General features: G+C 35.5%; 1 protein-coding gene across 1 annotated transcript in view; it reads left to right on the top strand.

Annotated features, from left to right (window-relative positions):
- RPS6KA6 (ribosomal protein S6 kinase A6) overlaps positions 1 to 19,138 on the top strand; it is a 186,298-nt gene that overhangs the window by 80,924 nt on the left and 86,236 nt on the right. Inside the window, exons 4-6 of the mRNA XM_048213614.2 lie at positions 3,060 to 3,141; positions 3,810 to 3,890; positions 5,363 to 5,442. Coding sequence (XP_048069571.1) covers positions 3,060 to 3,141; positions 3,810 to 3,890; positions 5,363 to 5,442 — 243 coding nt within the window. The remainder of the gene's footprint in view (positions 1 to 3,059; positions 3,142 to 3,809; positions 3,891 to 5,362; positions 5,443 to 19,138) is intronic.

Below are 19,138 nucleotides of genomic sequence, written 5' to 3'. Positions count from 1 at the left end.
TCACGCCCTAAGCTGAAGACAGGTGCTCAATGAGTGCACCACCCCGGCGACCGGGTTGTGGGCTTCTTGATTTTTCAGCCTGCCTTCTGTGTTCTGGGGAAGGGGACTGCCACGCCGATACTCAGGCAACCCTGTTTGGTTAGAGTCTCCGTGTCCCCTGCGAGGGGGGATGGCGATGGGCATGCTGTGAGCCGGTATTTCCAGGCTTTTGTTCTCTGGCGGCTGTCCCTGGCGGTTTGCTGTGCCTCTTCTGAGAGTCAGAGCAGCAGCGGCCACATTTCAGCCTCTGTCACAGAACAGAGGGATTGCGGCCCGTTCTCTACTAATGTTCTGGCCACTTTAACTCTGTTACTGTTGGTGCTGCTCAACCCTGCAGCGTCCCGGGATGTGCGCCCCACATCCAGCGTCCCAGCCCTCACTTCCAGAGCCGGCGCTTCTCTGTCCTTTGTGTTTCTAACGCTGCCAGCCGCCAGCCGCCAGCCACTCTGCGCGCGCTCTAGAAGCTCCCGGTCTCAGTCTGGATCCAGTGAGCGCACCGGGATTCCGGTGTACCCGTGAGGTGCCTGGTGGCGCGTGCACCCGGCTCATGGTCTCAGTCTGCTGTTTTGTGGGTGCCGTCCGCGAGCCCCGCCCGTTCTCCCGTGCAGGTGGCTACCGCTTCCCGGTGCCCGAACGCGGCGGCTCCCTCCACCTTCCGTTTATCTTCTGATATCTGTGCACGGTTTCATGGCTCCCTGCTTCGTACCTCAATACTCAGTGCTGGAGATGTTCATTTGTAGAGATCCAGATGCATCTTCTTGCATCTCAGGCTGGTTCCATGGTTGTTTAGGCTGGTCTTGTACCTTTCCAGCTCGACTCGGGGGACTGGCTAAGAAAAACTGGGTAATATAGACATTTTAACAATATTTGTTCTTCCAATCCTTGAGCATGAAATGTTTTTCCATTTCATTGTGTCCTCTTCAATTTCTTTCATCAGTGTTTCGTAGTTTTCAGAGTAGAGATCTTTACCTCTTTGGTTAGGTTTATTCCTAGGTATCTTATGGTTTTCGGTGCAGTTGTAAATGGGATTGATTCCTTGATTTCTCTTTCTGCTGCTTCATTATTGGTGTGTAGATATGCAACGGTTTTCTGTATGTTGATTTTGTATCCTTTGACTCTACTGAACTTATTTATCTAGCACTTTTTCGTGGAGTCCTTTGGGTTTTCTAGAGTATCATGTCATCTGCAAAGAGTGAAAGTTTGAATTTTTTGCTGATTTGGATGACTTTTTATTTCTTTGTGTTGTCTGATTGTTGTGGCCAGGACTCCCAGTACTAAATTAAATAACAGTGATGAGAGTGGACATACCTGTCTTGTTCCTGGTGGTAGAGGAAAGTTCTCAGTTTTTCCCCATTGAGGATGATATTAGCTGTGGGTTTTTCATGTATGACCTTTGATTTTGAGGTATGTTCCTTCTAATCCTACTTTGTTGGGGGTTTTTATCATGAATAGATATTGTAATTTGTCAAATGCTTTTTACACATATCTTGAAATGATCATATTATTTTTAACCTTTCTTTTATTAATGTTATATATCTTGTTGATTGATTTATGAATATTGAACCAACCTTGCAACCCAGAAATAAATCCCACTGGGTTGTGGTGAGAGATTTTTTTTTTTAAGATTTCATTTTTAAGTAATCTTTGTATCCAATGTGGGGCTTAAACTTACAACCCTGAAATCGAGGGTCACATGCTCTAACAATTGAGCATGCCAGGCACCCGTAATTTTTTTAAATCTGTTGTGGATTCATTTTACTAGTAATTTAGTGAGAATTTTTGCATCTCTGTTTATCTGCAGTATTGGCCTGTAGTTCTCTTTTTAGTGGTGTTTTTATCTGTTTTGGTATCAAGGTAATGCTGGCCCTAATAAAATGAATTTTGAAGTTTTCCTTCCTTTTCTGATTTTTGGATAGTTTGAGAAGCATATGTATTAACTCTTCTTTAACTATTTATTAGAATTTGCCTGTGAAGCCATCTGGTCCTGGACTTTGGGTTGTTGGGAGTTTTTTGATTACTGATTCAATTTCATTGTTGGTAATTGGTCTGTTCAAGTTTTCTATTTCTTCTTGTTTCAGTTTTTGTAACTATATGTCTCTAGGAACTTATCCATTTCTTCCAGATTCTCCAATTTGTTGGCATAGTTTTTCATAATATTCTGTTATAGTTTATATTTCTGTGGTGTTGGTTGTTACTTCTCCTCTGTCATTTGTGATTTTTTTTTAACTTGGGTCCTTTCTCTTCTCTTTTTGATAAGTCTGACTAGAGGTTTATCAATTTTAATTTTTTTTCAAGGAAGCAGCTCCTGGTTTCATTGATCTGTTCTATTATTTCGTTGTTGTTGTTGTTTAGTTTCTATATCTTTTATTTCAAAGCAGTGAGCAAATTAGTAAAAGTTGCTTTTTTTAACTAATAAATAACTCCTGAAAATTTTAATCATATTTATTTTCATAACTGAGGCTTTTTAAAAACTGCTTTTAATGAGTCATAATCTTAGTTTGAAAATATAAGGTAGTGTTAGTAATCTTAAAGAGTTTAATTTGTTTTTTGTGATAATTTGCCATCTTGTTTCTTCAGCCTGGCAGCAGATATAATTGCCTCTGATTTCTTACTGGTAACTTCTAAAATGGACCAATAAGGAAGTAGAAATGAAGGTATAAAATTAACAGTCCTCACATTTCTTTGGTCTTTAGTAAGGTAACAAAAAGGTGCTTGGGTATTAAAAGTAGTTCCCTTAGATCAAATTGCCTTTCATTATGTTGCTTATCTCGTACATCACAAACTTCTTAAAGTCATGACCATGTCATCTATTTTAAAAGTTTTCTTTCCTACAGTAGTATGTATGATAGTGTGGTTTACTAAATGAATGAAAATGAGCAACCATTAACCAAGAGTGTAATTTATAGAGATAAGTATATCTTTATAAAATTAAAATTCATGGACATATATATGTGCTAATGTGTATAGCAAGAATGTCTTGAAATATGAATTTTACTTTTTTAAAAAAATTCCTCTGTTAGGTTTTTCTTGTTCGAAAGAAGACTGGTCCTGATGCTGGGCAGCTCTATGCAATGAAGGTGTTAAAAAAAGCTTCTTTAAAAGGTAGAAAATTACAAAGCTTATTAAAATAGAATTTGATAAAGCTTGTTTTAAGAAATATGCTGTGTATTGCTTGTATATATTGAGTAGACTCAGTTTCCTTTAAACATTAGTAAGTGTTATGGTTTTCTAGCCTGTAAGTGATATTTCTAGGTTTGATATTGGCATATGCTCTAATTTAGTGAGACTGTACCCTGGTAAAAATTTAATCCTATAAAAAGTGACACATTTTATTTAATATAAAGTGAACTTATTTTAGTAAGCTATATTCTTTTAAGATTCTTTTTTTTTCCTGTTCCATCTGTGTTGGTTTTGCATATTGAAAAAGCACAACCACCTGGATACACTTACATACACCATCTTCTAGGCTGTGATAGCAATAACACTGTGCTCAGTTTTAATCGGTAAACTCATTTGAACAATTGGAGACCAATATATAATAAATACATATTAGCCAAATACCTATTTATGTCACTTTAATCCATCTAGATCTAAACTAAATTTGTTGGCTTTCTGAGAATATGGTAATTACTGTCTAGGAATATATAGATTGCAAATTTAAACACTTATAAAGTTATATTTTCATATTTTTGTTTGCTGAATTATTGATGGGATCGCTACTGAAATTTTATATAGAACAGTAATATATTCTACCCTTCTATAATTTTTAGTTCGAGACAGAGTTCGAACAAAGATGGAAAGGGATATACTGGTGGAAGTAAATCATCCATTTATTGTCAAATTACACTATGGTATGTAATTTCTTTTTAATTTATGGAATTAGAGAATTAAGATTTCCTTTCCAACAGTAATATAACAGGAAATAAATACTTTAAAATAATTTAATACATTCAACTATGTATCTGAATCTTTTATCTGAAAAAAGAATAAGAATCGATATCCAATTTTGAATTGTATTTTCTGTATCTGTTGGTTAATTTGTCTAAGGTAATAAGATAGTATCTTCTGATTACTTGTCTGGTGGTATTTCTTTACTCTGCTAGGCTGTGCCTTTAATGATCTCAGGCTATAAACTGTGATAATTTATTCAAAGCATCTGATGTTTGGATGTGTTTCTCTTACATGTTCATAATGAGCATATTAATTTATTTCCTAGCTCTGTTGAAGAGGAAAATGTAGTTACATTAGTCCATTTGAGTTATTCTTTCTTATACTTTGGGGAAGAGGGATACCAGTAAGAAGCAGTAAATATAATGAAAGAACATGAGTTTGGAGTCAGACAGTTCCAAGTTTGAATCATGGCTCCATTGATAATTTAATGCATACATGAGATTGTGAAGTTTGGCTTTCCTGGAGAATTCAAAGGTATATACATCATTAAATCACTGATATATTCTGTGATGTCACTTTGAGCTTTTAAGATTTAAAAAAGTAGCAGCTATTGATTTTATTCTTAGGAAATTTTGAAAAATAATACATTAAAATAAGTACTAAATTATTTTTATAAAAAAAATCTTTAGAAAATTTCCACCCATTATTCTTTCACTCCCTGTTACCCTAAATGGAAAGTAGTAGTATCTAAAGTCCCACTTCCTTGAATCAATAGGATAACATTACATTAATCAGTAAATACCAGTTGTGTGCAAAACACTTTATTGAATGCAGTAGGCTCTAGAGGTGAAACAATCTCTGACTCAGAAAATTTATCTATTGGAACACAGACATGTAAACAAATTAATTGTACAAATCAAAATGGAGTAAGTGCCATAAGAGAGACATAAATAAAGAACAATGAGATCTCAAAAGTAGTAGCAAGTAATTCTTACGGAGAAGAGCGTAAGGAAGCTATGGAATGTGAAAAGAGAGAAATCCTTAAGAGAGGAAAGCTTGATGGAGGAGGTATTTTTGCTGAGCTTAAAAGAATTAGTAGATTCTCAGTCGGTAGGGAGGTGGAGTTCAGGCAGTTTGCAGTAGAACACGATGCTCCATAAATCAGGACAATGATGGCAGTAGAAGTTTCTGTGTAAAACCACATGTAAAGTTGATTATGTTCTAGGAAGGAACTTACAGCTATTTCAGCACTAAATTCGATTTTGAGATAATGTTATCCAATAACATTGGACCATGTGAATAAATGCTTAATTCCTTTATAGTGTTTAATGATAAAACTCTAAACATATATATTAATTAAAAATTATACTAAGGTTGTTAAGCCTTTAAGATTCTGTTAATGTTCTGTTACTACATTCTAATTTATAATTAGCATTTCAGACTGAAGGGAAGCTGTATTTAATACTGGATTTTCTCAGGGGAGGAGATGTCTTCACAAGATTATCCAAAGAGGTGAGTATCTGTAAATTTTTACTATATTTTAGTGAAACAAAACTAAGAAAAATCATTTGTGTTCTGCTAATTAATTTTTTTCTATAGAAATTTTAAATAATTATTCTGTTTGCTTCACTGCATAGTATTTAGTTGATGTGTCAGTTAATGGCATTTTCTGTCTGCTTGTCATTTAGATCATCTCAGTGTGCTACTCATTATTTCTTTAGGCACAAGGTCAATATAAATAACTGGATGAAATAGATAGGGGCAAGCCTAGGATTTTGGCTACTCAAGCTACCAAAATGCCTCTGGGAGTAGTGTTCAATTTATTCTAAAACAGCTTTATGAAGGTATAATTGACATACAATGAGTTGCACATATTAGAGTGAAAACTTCGATAAAATTTGATATTTGTATATACCTGTGAAACCGTCATCACAATCAAGATAATAAGCTTATCTGTCATCCCCAACCATTTTCTTGTGCCCCTTTGTAATGCCTCCCTTCCACCCTGCCCCTACTGAATCTGCTTTCTGTCATTGTTTGGTTTACATTTTCTAAGACTTTATATAAACGGAATCATATAGTGTCTATTCTTTTTTGTCTGGCTTGTTTAACTCAGAATAATTATTTTGAGATTTAGCCATGGTGTTGTATGTATCAGTGGTTCATTCACTTTCATTGATGAATAGTATTCCGCTGTATGGATATACTACCATTTGTTTATGCATTAACTTATTGATGGATATTTGGGTTGTTCGCAGTTTTTGGATATTACTATAAAGCTGCTACAAACATTCATGCACAAGTGATTGTATGTACATATGTTTTCATTTTCATGGTTATGTTTTCATTTTTCATGATGAAATACCTAGGAGTATAATGACTGGGCTATTTGGTAGGTGTATGTTTTAACTTATTTTAAAGGCACTTATCAAATTGTTTTCTAAGGTAGGATTATAATTTTTACATTCCCACCAGCAGTGTATGAGAGTTTCAGTTGCTCCACATCCTTGCCAACCCTTAATATGGTCACTGGTCTTGTTTTGATTTTGGACATAAGTGTGTAGTGGCACCTTATTGTGGTTTTGAATTGCATAGTCCTAATGACTAATGATGTTGAGCATCTTCTCATGCACTTATTTTGGCATCTATTTATCTTCTTTGATAAACTGTCTTTTTAAATATTTGGCTCATTTTTCTTTAAGTTGTGTGTGTTCTGAGTTTTGAGAGTATATATTTTGGATGGTAAGTCCTTTATAATATGTGGTGTTTGCAAATATTTTCTTCTGTTCTGTGGTTTGTCTTTTCATCTCTTTAATACTGTTTTTCAAAAGCAGAGCTTCTTAATTTTGATGAATTCCAGCTTATAATTTCTTTCTTTTATGAATTTGGTGTCCTATTTAAAGAATATTCGCCTAATCTCAGGTCACATAGATTTTTCTATGTCTTCTAGACATTTAATAATTTTAGGTTTTACATTTAAGTTTATAATCCCATTTTGAGTTTATTTTAGTGTATGGTGAAAGGTATGTGTTGAGGTTGAAGTCCTTTTCTTTCTTCCTTTTTTTTTTTTTTTTTTTTTGCGTATACATATCCCATCATGATTCTAGCATCATGATTAAAAGTCTGTACTTTCTTCACTGAATCACCTTGCATTTTTGTTGAGAATCAATTGACCATATATATGAAGGTCTATTTCTGGACATTCTATTTTGTTGTTTGGTCTATTTGTTTATCTTTATTACACCACCACTTGATTTCTTAATTACTGTACCCTTATATGTACCCTTATAATATGTCTTAAAGTAAGTTAGTGTAAATCCTTGAGCTTTGCTCTTCTTTTTCAAAGTTTTTTTTGCCTCTTCTAGGTCCTTTGTATTTCCATATCAATTTTAAAATCAGCCTTCCACTTTCTACAAAAAAGCTTGCTGGGATTTTGACTGGGATTGCATTGACTCTATGGGTCAATTTGCAGTTAATTGACATTTTCACAATATTGAGTCTTCGATCCATGAATATGATTTTTTCTCCAGTTTTTGAGTCTCCTTTAATTTCTCTCAGCAATGTCTTGTCATTTTCAGTGTATAGGTCTTGAACATTATTTATCAGATTTATCTCTATTTCCTTTTTTAAAATGACATTGTAAATGGAATTGCTTTCTTATTAATTTTAAAGTTTGATGGAAATACATTTTTTTTTTTTTTTTGCCTATTGAACTTGCATCCCACAATTTAACTGAACTTACTTATTACACCTGATGGCTTTTTTTTTTTTTTGGTGGATTCCATAGACTTTTCTATTTATAGCCTACAAACAAGGAGTTTTTACTTTTTTTTCCTTTATGGACATCATTTACTTCTTTCATTTGTGTTTGTTGCACTGGGTTCACCCTCCAGTTCAGTGTTCTACATAATTAGTAAGAGCAGACAGTCTTGCCTTATTTCTGATCATAGGGGAAAAGCATCATTTTAGCATAGATTACAAAGTTCAGTATAGGTCTTTTTACATGTTCTTTATCAGGTTGTGAAAGTTCTCTTCTGTTACTAGTTTGTTGTATTTTTATCAGGTACGTACATTAGATTTTGTAATATTCTTTCAGTGCAATTATTGAAATATTATGTTTTTTCTTCTTTAATCATTTAATAGGTGAATTACATTGATTGTCAAATGTTGAAGCAGTCTTGTCTATGGATGAATCCCCCATGTAGACATGGTGTATTATCTTTTTTTGCATATTGACGGATGATATTTCCTAAATGTTTTTTCAGATTTTTTACATTTATTTTTATGAAAGATATTTAACTATAGAATTCTTGTATTTTTTATGTCTAGTTTTAATGCCAAAGCAATTCTGGTTTTATAGAATGAGTTGAGCAGTGTTTTCTCCTGTTCAGTTGTCTAGAAGAATTCATTGCAAAATTGTAATGCTAAGTGAAATAAGTCAAGCAGAGAAAGACAATTATCATATGGTTTCTCTCATCTATGGAACGTAAGAACTAGGAAGATCGGTAGAAGAAGAAAGGGATAAAGAAAGGGGGGTAATCAGAAGGGGAAATGAAGCATGAGAGACTATGGACTCTGAGAAACAAACTGAGGGCTTCAGAGGGGAGGGGGATGGGGGAATGGGATACGCTGGTGATGGATAGTAAGGAGGGCATGTATTGCATGGTGCACTGGGTGTTATACGCAACTAATGAATCATGGAACTTTACATCAAAAACTAGGGATGTACTGTATGGTGACATAATATAATAAAAAATATTAAAAAAAGATTATCATTTCTTCTTGATAAATTGACCCCTTTATTATACTGTTTTACATACTAGCTGTACCAATTTACATTACTACCAACAGTTCACAAGTTTTCCATTTTCTCCACATCCTCCTCAACACTTATTATTTCTTGTCTTTTTGATGATAGCCTTTCTAACAGGTGTGAGGTAATAACTCATCATGGGTTTCATTTGTATTTCCCTGATGATTAGTGACATCTCTTTTGAAAATATGTCCATTCAGATCCTCTGCTCTCTTTTTTTTATTGAATTGTTTGATTGTTTTTGGTGATGAGTTGGCAGGAGTTCTTTATATATTTTGGATAGTAATACCTTATCAGATATGTGACTTGCAAGTGTTTTCTTTCCATTTAGTACATTGCCTTTTTATTTCATTGATGTTTTTCTTTGCTTTGCAGAGGCTTTTTAGTTTGATGTGGTCCCACTTGTTTTTGTTTTTGTTATCTTTGCTTTTGGAGTCAGTTAAAAAAAATCAAGACTAATGTCAAGGAGTTTACTTCCTAGTTTTCTTCCAGAAGTTTTATGGTTTCAGGTCCTGCATTTAACTGTTTAATCCATTTTGAGTTAATTTTTGTGTATGGTATAGGATAATAATCTAGTTTCATTCTTTTCATGTGGCTGTCCAGTTTTCCCAACTCCATTTATTAAAGAGACTATTTCCCCCCCTTGTATTTATCTCCTTTGTCATAAAATAGTTGACCATATATGTGTGATTAATTTCTGGGCTTTTTATTCTGTTCTGTTGAGGTACATGTCTGTTTCTATGCCAATACCATACTGTTTTGATTAGTATAGCTTTGTAATATAGTTTCAAATCAGGGCGCTTGAAAACTATAATTTTTATATTTTCTTTTTCAAGACTGCTTTGGCTATTTGGGGTCATTTATGATTCCAAACAGATTTTAGAATTGTTCATTCTATAATTTTTTGAATAATACCACTGGGATTTTGGTAGGGATTGCATTGAATTTTTGGTAATATGGACATTTTAACAATATTAATTCTTTCAGTCCATAAGTTTGGAATACTTTCCATTTACTTGTGTCTTCAGTTTTTTTTTTTTTCTTTCATCAGTGTTTTGTAGTTTTGAGTGTACAGGTTTTTCACTACTTTGGTTAAGTTTGTGTCTAGATATTTTATTCGTTTTTTATTCTAAATTTTCTTATTATTATGTTCAATTAGCCAACATATAATGCATCATTAGTTTTTGATGTTGTGTTCAACAATTTATTAGTTTTATATATACATATATACATTTACGTATAATGTAAATGGATAGTTATCTTAATTTATCTTTCTGATAGTTCATTATTAGTTTATAAAAATGCAACAGATTTTTCCATGTTGATTTTGTACTTTGCAAGGTTACTGACTTTGTCGATTAGTTCTAACACTTTTTTTAATGGAGCCTTCTATGTTTTCTATATACAAAATGATGGTATCTGCAAATAGTGACAGTTTTACTGCTTCTTCCCAATTTGGATGCCTTTTTATTTCTTTTTCTAGTCTAATTGTTCAGGCTAGGATTTCTAATACCTATGTGGAATAAAAGTGGAGATAGTGGACATCCTTATCTTGTTCCTGATCTTAGAAAGCTTTTTGCTGTTGACTTAATGTTAGCTGTGGACTTATTATGTTGAGGTATGTTCCCTATACACCAACATTTTTGAGAAGTTTTACCCAAATGGATGTTGAATTTTGTCAGATGCTCTTTATGTATCTAGTTACATGAGCATATAATTTTTATCTTTTATACTGTTAATGTGGTGTATCATGTTGTTTGATTTGTGGAAGTGGAATCATTTTTATATCCCAGTAATAAATCCCACTTGATCATGATACACAATAACTTTGATGTATTTTTGAATTTGTTTACTAATATTTTGTTGAGAATTTTTGTATCTATGTTTATCAGGGATATTTATGTTTTTCTTTTTCTTCCTTTTGATTTTTTAGTGTCCTTGTATGGTTTTATTACCAGGATAATGCTGACATCATGAAATGATTTTGGAAACTTTGCCTCCACTTCAATTTTTTGAAATAGTTCTAGGATAGGTATTATCTCTTCTTAAATGTTTCGTAGAATTAACCTGTAAAGGTGTCTGGCTTTTGTTTGTTGAGATTTTTTTTTTATAAAAGATACAATTTTATTTATACTAATTGGTTAGTTCATATTTTCTCTTTCTTCTTCATTTAGGCTTCAATTATGATAGGATTCCAGGAATTCACCATTTCTTCTAGGTAGTCCAATCTCTTGGCTTTTAATTATTCATAGCAGCCTCATAATGTACCATATTTCTGTGTTAACAGTTGTAATATCTCCTTCATTTCCTTTTTTTTGTTTTTGTTTTATTTCTGTTCTTGCATTTTTTAAATTTTATTGTATTTAAATTCAATTAACATGTAGTATATCATTAGTTTCAGAGGTAGAGGTCAGTAATTCATCAGTTGCACGTAACACTGAGTGCTACCTGTATCACCTGCCCTCCTTAATGCCCATCACCCAGTTACCCATCCCCCCACCCATATGCCCTCCAGCAACCCTCAGTTTGTTTCCTATAATTAAGAGGCTCTTATGCTTTGTCTCCCTCTCTGATTTCATCTTATTTTATTTTTCCTTCCCTTCCACTATTACCCTCTGTTTTGTTTCATAAATTCCACATATGAGTGAAATTATATGAAAATTTTCTTTCTCTGATTGATTTATTTTGCTTATCATAATACTTCTCTAGTTCCATCCATGTATCTTGCCAAATGGCAAGATTTCATTTTTTGATGGCTGAATAATACTCTGTTGTATATATGTACCATATCTTCTTTATCCATTCATCTGTTGAGGGACATCTGAGCTCTTTCCATAGTTGGATATTGTGGACATTGCTGCTATAAACACTGGGGTGTGGGTGCTCCTTTGGATCACCACATTTGTATCCTTTCAGTAAATACCCAGTAGTGCAATCGCTGGGTCATACAGTAGCTCAATTTTTAATTATTTGAGGAACCTCCATACTGGTTTGCAGAGTGGCTGTGCTAGCTGCATTTCCACCAACAGTGTAAGAGGGTACCTCTTTCTCCACATCCTTGCCAACATCGGTTGTTTCCTGACTTGTTAATTTTAGCCATTCTGACCAGTGTGAGGTGGTATCTCATTGTGGTTTTGATTTGTATTTCCCTGAAACTATGCGATGTGGAGCATTTTTTCATGTGTGTATTGGACATGTGTATGTCTTCTTTGGAGAAATGTCTGTTCATGTCTTCTGCCCATTTCTTGACAGGATTATTTGTTTTTTGGGTGTTGAGTTTGACAAGTTCTTTTACATCTTAGATACTAGCCCATTATTTGATGAGATATTTCAAATATCTTCTCCCATTCTGTATGTTGTCTTTTAGTTTTGTTGACTGTTTCCTTTGCTGTGCAAAAGCTTTTTATCTTGATGAAGTCCCAAAATTCATTTTTGCTTTTGTTTCCCTTGTCTTTGGAGGTGTGTCTAGCAAGAAGTTGTTGTGGCAGAGGTCAAAGAGATTGCTGCCTGTGTTCTCCTCTAGGATCTTGATGGATTCCTATATCACATTTAGGTTTTTCATCCATTTTGAGTTTAGTTTTGTTTATGGTATAAGATAATGGTCCAGTTTCATTCTTCTATGTGTGGCTGTCCAATTTTCCCAACACCCTTTGTTGAAGAGACTGTCTTTTTTCTATTGGATATTTTTTCCTGCTTTGTCAAAGATTAGTTAACCATAGAGTTGAAGGTCCATTTCTGGGTTCTCTATTCTGTTCAATTTCTATGTGTCTGTTTATGTTCCACTACCATACTGCCTTGATGACTACAGCTTTGTAATATAGTTTGATGTATGGCATTGTGATGCCCCCAGCTTTGGTTTTCTTTTTCAACAATCCCCTGGCAATTCGGGGTCTTTTCTGGTTCCACACAAATTTTAGGATTTTTTGTTCCAGCTCTGTGAAAAATGTAGATGGTATTTTTTATTTAAATTCAATTAGCCAACATATAGTATATCATTATTTTCAGATGTAGTGTTCAATAAATCATCAGTTGCATATAATACCCAGGCTTATCACATCACATTCCTTCTTTAATGCCTATCACCCAGTTTGTCGATGGTTATTTTGATAGGGATTGCATTGAATGTGTAGATTGCTCTGGGTAGCATAGACATTTAAAAATATTTATTCTTCCAATCCATTAGCATGGAGTGTTTTTATAGTTCTTTGTGTTTTCCTCAATTTCTTTCATAAGTTTTCTATATTTTTCAGAGTATGGGTTCCTTACCTCTTTGGTTAGCTTTATTCCTGGTTTCTTATGGTGTTTGGTGCAGTTGCAAATAGGATCAATTCCTTTTCTTTTTCTTTTGTCTTGTTAGTGTATAGAAGTGCAACTAATTTCCGTGCATTGATTTTGTATCCTACCCCTTTTTTGAATCCCTGGATGAGATCTAGCAATTTTTAGGGTGACTCTTGAGTGTTCCATATAGAGTATCATGTTATCTGTGAAGAGTGACATTTTGACTTTCTCTTTGCCACTATGGGTGGTTTTATTTCTTTTTGTTGTCTGATTGCTGAGGATAGGACTTCTGGTACTATGTTGAACTACAGTGGTGAGAGTGGACATCATTGTCGTGTTCCTGCCCTTAGGGGAAGGTCTCAGTTTTTCCCTGTTGAGATTGATATTTACTGTGGGCTTTTCGTAGATGGCTTTTATGATATTGAGGTATGTTCCCTCTATCCCCACACTGTGGAGAGTTTTAATCAAGAAAGGATGCTGTATTTCACCAAATGCCATTTGTGCATCAATTGAGAGGATCATATAACTCTTGTCCTTTCTTTTATTAATGTGATTTATCATGTTGATTGATTTATGAATGTTGAATGTGAATGTGTATAAATAAACCCCAAATTTCTTTTTGATAAGTCTTGCTAGGGGTTTATCAATCTTATTAATTCTTTAAAATAACCAGCTCCTAGTTTCATTGCTCTGTTCTACTGTTCTCATTGATGACTCAAATGATCAATCAAATCTCATGGATTTCTGCTCTAATCTTTATTGTTTATGTTCTCTGGCTTGGTTTAGGCTTTGTTTGCTGTGCTTTTTTCAGGTCCTTTAGATGTAACAGTAGCTTGTATATTTGAGACCTTTCTTGTGTCTTAAGAAAGGCCTGTATTGCTTTATACTTCCCTCTTAGGACCACCTTTGCTGCATCCCAAAGGTTTTGAACTCTTGTGTTTTCATTTTAATTTGCTTCCACGAATTTTTTAAATTCTTCTTTAATTTCCTTGTTGATTTATTCATTGTTTAGTTGTTGCTTTTAACCTCCATGTTTTTGTGATTCTTCCAAATTTTCCCTCTGACTGAGTTCAAGTTTTAAAGCATTGTGGTCTGAAAATATGCAGGGAATAATCCCAGACCTTTGGTACTAGTTGAGTACTGATTTGTGACCAAGTATGTGATCTATTCTGGAGAATGTTCCATGTGCAATTGCGAAGAATGTGTATTCTGTTATTTTAGGACAAGATGCTCTGAATATATCTATGACGTCCATCTGGTCCAGTGTGTTATTCAAAACCCTCGTTTCCTTATTGGTCTTCTGCTTAGATGATCTGTGTTGTTGTGAGTGGGGTGTTAAAGTCCCCTAATATTATTGTATTATTATCAATGTGTTTCTTTAATTTTGTTATTAATTGATTTATATAATTGGCTGCTCCTATGTTAAGGGCATAAATATTCATATTTGTCAGAGTTTCATGGATTAAACCTTTAATTATTATATAGCATCCCTCTTCATCTCTTAATACAGTCTTTGGTTTAAAATCTAATTTGTCTGATATAAGGATTGCTACCCTAGCTTTCTTTTGATGTCCATCAGTATGAGAAATGGTTCTCCACCCCCTCACTTTCGATCTGGAGGTGTTTTTAGGTCTAAAATGAGTCTCTTGTAGGCAGCATATTGATGAGTCTTCCTTTTTTATCCCATCTGATACACTGTGTCTTTTGATTGGCACATTTAGTCCATTTATATTCAGAGTAATTATTGAAAGATATGAATTTATTGCTATTTTATTACCTGTAAAGTCACTGTTTCTATAGATTGTCTCTGTTCCTTTCTGGTCTTTGCTAATTTTGGGCTCTCTCTTAACTCAAAGGATCCCCTCTAATATTTCTTACAATGCTGGTTTAGTGATCACAAATTCATTTAGTTTTTGTTTGTCCTGAAAGCTCCTTATCTCTCCATCCATTCTGAATGATAGCCTTGCTGGATAAAGTATTCTTGCCTGCATATTTTTCTCACGTAGCACGTTGAATATATCTTGCCAGTCCTTTCTGGCCTGCCAGGTCTCTGTGGACATGTCTGCTTCCCTTATATGTCTACCCTTGTAGGTTAAGGACATCTTGTCTCGAGCTGGGTTCAGGATTTTCTCTTTATCTCTGAAATTTGCAAACTTCACTATTATATGTCAGAGATTATATGTTTCCTTGTTTTTATTGATTTTGATGGGGATTCTCTGTGCCCCCTGAACTTGAATGCTTGTTTCCTTCCCCAGATTAGGGATGTGGTCAGCTATAATTTGTTCAAGTAAACTTTCTGTCCCTCTCTCTTTTTCCTCATTTTCTGGTACCCCTGTTATTCAATATTATTGTGCTTTATGGAATCACTGATTTCTCAAAGTCTCCTCTCATGATCAAGTCATTGTTTTTCTCTCTTTCTCTCAGCTTCCTTACTTCTTCATTTTGCCTTCTGTATCACTGACTCTCTCTTCTGCCTCATTTGACCTAGCAATTAGAGCCTCCATTTTTGACTGCATCTCAGTAATGGCATTTTTAATTTCAGCCTGATTAGATTTTTGTTCTTTTATTTCTGCGGTAAGGTATTCTCTAGTGTCTTTTATGCTTTTTTAAAGCTCAGCTAGTATCTTTATAATCATTGTTTTGCTTTCTATTTCTGACATCTTATATTCATATTGATTAAATCTGTGGCAGAGAGTACTACCTCTGGTTCTTTTGCTGTGAATTTCTCCTCCGAGTCATTTTGTCCACAAAATATAGGAGGAAAGAGAGAGAAGGAAAAAAAAGAAAAAGAAAAGAAAAAGAAAAACAGCAATGACAGCAGTAATAATATAAACAACAACAAGAATATCTTCAGGAAGTTATTCTGGTATATGCTGTATACACTCTACTGTTGTGTTTTGCCTGCTCTTTCCCACTGGTCCTTCCTCTACAGAGTTTATCCTTGCTTGTAATAGGGAGTGTTTGGTCCTTTACACAAGCTGACTTACCCTCCTAAAGATGCTCCTGACAGGTCAGTGGGGAGGGGTTTATTGTAGGGGACTTCAGCCTCCACTAGAGGCACTGTGTTTCTCTCTGCTGGTGGGTGAGAGGTGGGCGGGGTGGTGGAAGAGGTAGATAGAATAAGACATCACCTCTCCCTCTTGTCCCTAGGGAGTGGAACTCCTGGTATCTACTGCTCAGGAGGCCCTCTTAGAAAAGCCATCAATCTCCTGTGACCTGGACTCTCCTCAGTCCCTTACCCTAACCTGTTTCTGGGTTGTTGGCATAACCAGAGCCACAGATCTCCTGTATTTTATCTCTGGCCAGTGGCTTGTTTTAAATGGCCTGGTGATGTGCATGCCCACTCCTATCCCCTAGCTGGTAGGCTCAGGGCATACCCACCTGAAAAGCCTTCACACAGTGCGTGTGCAGAGGCTTGAGTTTATTGTAATGCTCAGTGAAAGCATGTTATCAGTTGTCTACACTTAAACTACTCTCTTTGTCACATAAAAGCCATTGCAGAGCTTGAATCTATTGTGGCAGCCAGCAAAAAGTGGCAGCCAGGTTATCCACGTTCTGCTCCAGTCTCTGTGGTCTGCTTAGTCAGTCCTAGAAAAGCAGGTGTTTGGCATGCACACAGAGATTTGAGCCTGTGTGCTCATATCACAAAATTAAGAGCCTGTGTGCTCACACCCTCTGCACTCCCCTCTGACACCACCGCTGAGCTCCACTCAGTGGCTCCCCAGCTGTCCCTTTTTCTCTGGAGTGGACAAATATGCTCCTCCAAATGCCCTTCAGGAAGGGGAGCAAGCTCTCCCTGAGCAACCCAGGGATCCACTCTCCATGGCTTTTTGTGTGGTTACAAGCCATTGCAATCTTTCCAACTTTCTCCCTCTTCCTGACTTTGCTCCATGAACTGCATTTCCTCCCCTTTCCAGCCGCGTGGCTTCCCAATCCCCCAGTTCAGGTCTCTGAACCTCATCTCTACTAAATTCTCTCACTCCAAGTGTGTAGATTGTTTCTGTACCCCTCAGATTCTCTTCGTAGTTGTTCAAAATAGTTGAAGGTTGATCTAGTTGTATTCAAAGGATGAAGCAAGTTCAGAGTCCCCCTACTACTCTGCCATCTTGGAACTCCCCTCTCTCCTTCATTTCTGATTTTATTTGAGCCATTTTTCTTTATTTTTTTGGTGAGTCTAGATAATATTGTGTCAATTTGGGGCACCTGGGTGGCTCAGTCAGTTAAGCCTCTGCCTTTGGCTCAGGTCATGATCCCAGGGTCCTGGGATCGAGCCCCGCATCAGGCTTCCTGCTCACTGGGGAGCCTCCTTCTCCCTCTCCTGCTCTCCCTGCTAGTGTGCTGTCTCTCCTTCTCTCTCTCTCTCTCTCTCTCTCTCTCTCTCTCTCTTTCTTTCTCTCTCTGTCCAATAAATAAATAAAATCTTTAAAAATTTTTTTTAAAAAAGTGTCAATTTGTTTTATCCTGTCATTGCAAATGGCAGGATTTCGTTCTTTCTTATGGCTGAATAATATTCCATTGTACAAATATATACCACATCTTCTTTATCCACTCATCTATTGATGGACACTGGGGCTGATTGAATAATTTTACTATTGTAAGCAATGCTGTGTGCATAGGGGTGCAGCCTCCCTTTTAATTAGTGGGGTGATTTTTTGGTTTTGTTTTTTTGTGTAAAGAACCAGACCAGTGCTGCGATTACTGGATCATAGGATATTTCTATTTTTAACTTTTTGAGGAGCCTCCATAATGTTTTCAAAGTGGCTCCACCAGTTCATATTCCTACCAACAGTACATGAGGTTTCCTTTTTCTCCACATCCTCACCAACACTTGTGGTTTCTTGTTTTTAATTTTAGCCATTCTGACAGGAGTGACATGATATCTCATTGTAGTTTTGATTACATTTCCCTGATGTTGAGTGATGTTGAACATATTTTGTGTCTATTGGCCATTTGTATGTCTTTTCTGGAGAAATGTCTGTTCACGTATTCTGCCTATTTTTTAAATTGGATTATTTGTTTTGGGGTTGAGTTGTGTTGAGTTGTATCAGTTCTTTTTGATAAGTTGTTATTGAAATTCCAGTTAGTTAACATACAATGTAATATTAAAGGATACAATATAGTGATTCAACACTTCTATACAATACCCCATACTCATCAAGATATGTGCCCTCCTTAATCCCCATAAACTATTTAACCCATTCTTCCAGCCACCTTCCCTCTGGTAACCATCAGTTCTCTAGAGTTATGAGTCTGTTTCTTGGATTGCCTCTCTCTCTCTCTCTCTCTTTTCCCTTTGCTTGTTGCTTTTGTTTCTTATTTCCACATATGAGTGAAATCGTACAGTATTTGTCTTTCTCTGACTTATTTTGCTTAGCATAATATTCTCTAGCTCTATCCACCTCATTACAAATGGCAAGATTTCATTCTTTTTTATGGCTGAGCTATTTCCTTCATATATATATACCACATCGTCTTTATGCATTCATCAGTCGATGAACGCTTGGGCTATCTCCATAATTGGGTTATTGTAGGTAATGCTTGTATAAACATCAGGATGTATGTATTCCTTTGAATGAGTATTTTTTTAAAAATTTTATTTATTTATTTGACAGAGACAGGCAGTGAGAGAGGGAACACAAGCAGGGGGAGTGGGAGAGGAAGAAGCAGCCTGATGTGGGGCTCAGTCCCAGAACGCTGGGATCACGCCCTGAGCCGAAGGCAGACCCTTAACGACTGCGCCACCCAGGCGCCCCCCTTTGAATGAGTGTTTTTATATGCGTTGGGTAAATACCCAGTATTGTAATTGCTGGATCATAGGGTAGTTCTATTTTTAACTTTTGAGAAACCTCCACACTGTTTTATAGAGGGATATTAATTCTTTGTATATTTTTGATACTAGCCCTTTATAAGGTACATCATTTGCAAATATCCTCTCCCATTCCGTAGGTTGCCTTTAGTTTTGTTGATCATTTACTTTGCTGTGTAGAAGCTTTTTATTCTGATGTACTCCCAATAGTTTTTGATCTTATTTCCCATGCCTCAGGAGACATATCTAGTAAAATTGTGCTACAGCTGTTCAGAAAAATTACTACCTTTACCCTCTTGTAGGATTTTTAT

The sequence above is a fragment of the Ursus arctos genome, chromosome X (genome assembly GCF_023065955.2).
Source record: "Ursus arctos isolate Adak ecotype North America chromosome X, UrsArc2.0, whole genome shotgun sequence".
NCBI classification, from domain to species: domain Eukaryota; kingdom Metazoa; phylum Chordata; class Mammalia; order Carnivora; family Ursidae; genus Ursus; species Ursus arctos.
The sequence above is the reverse complement of the archived record's forward strand: the minus strand, read 5'-3'. Positions and strand labels throughout refer to the sequence as shown.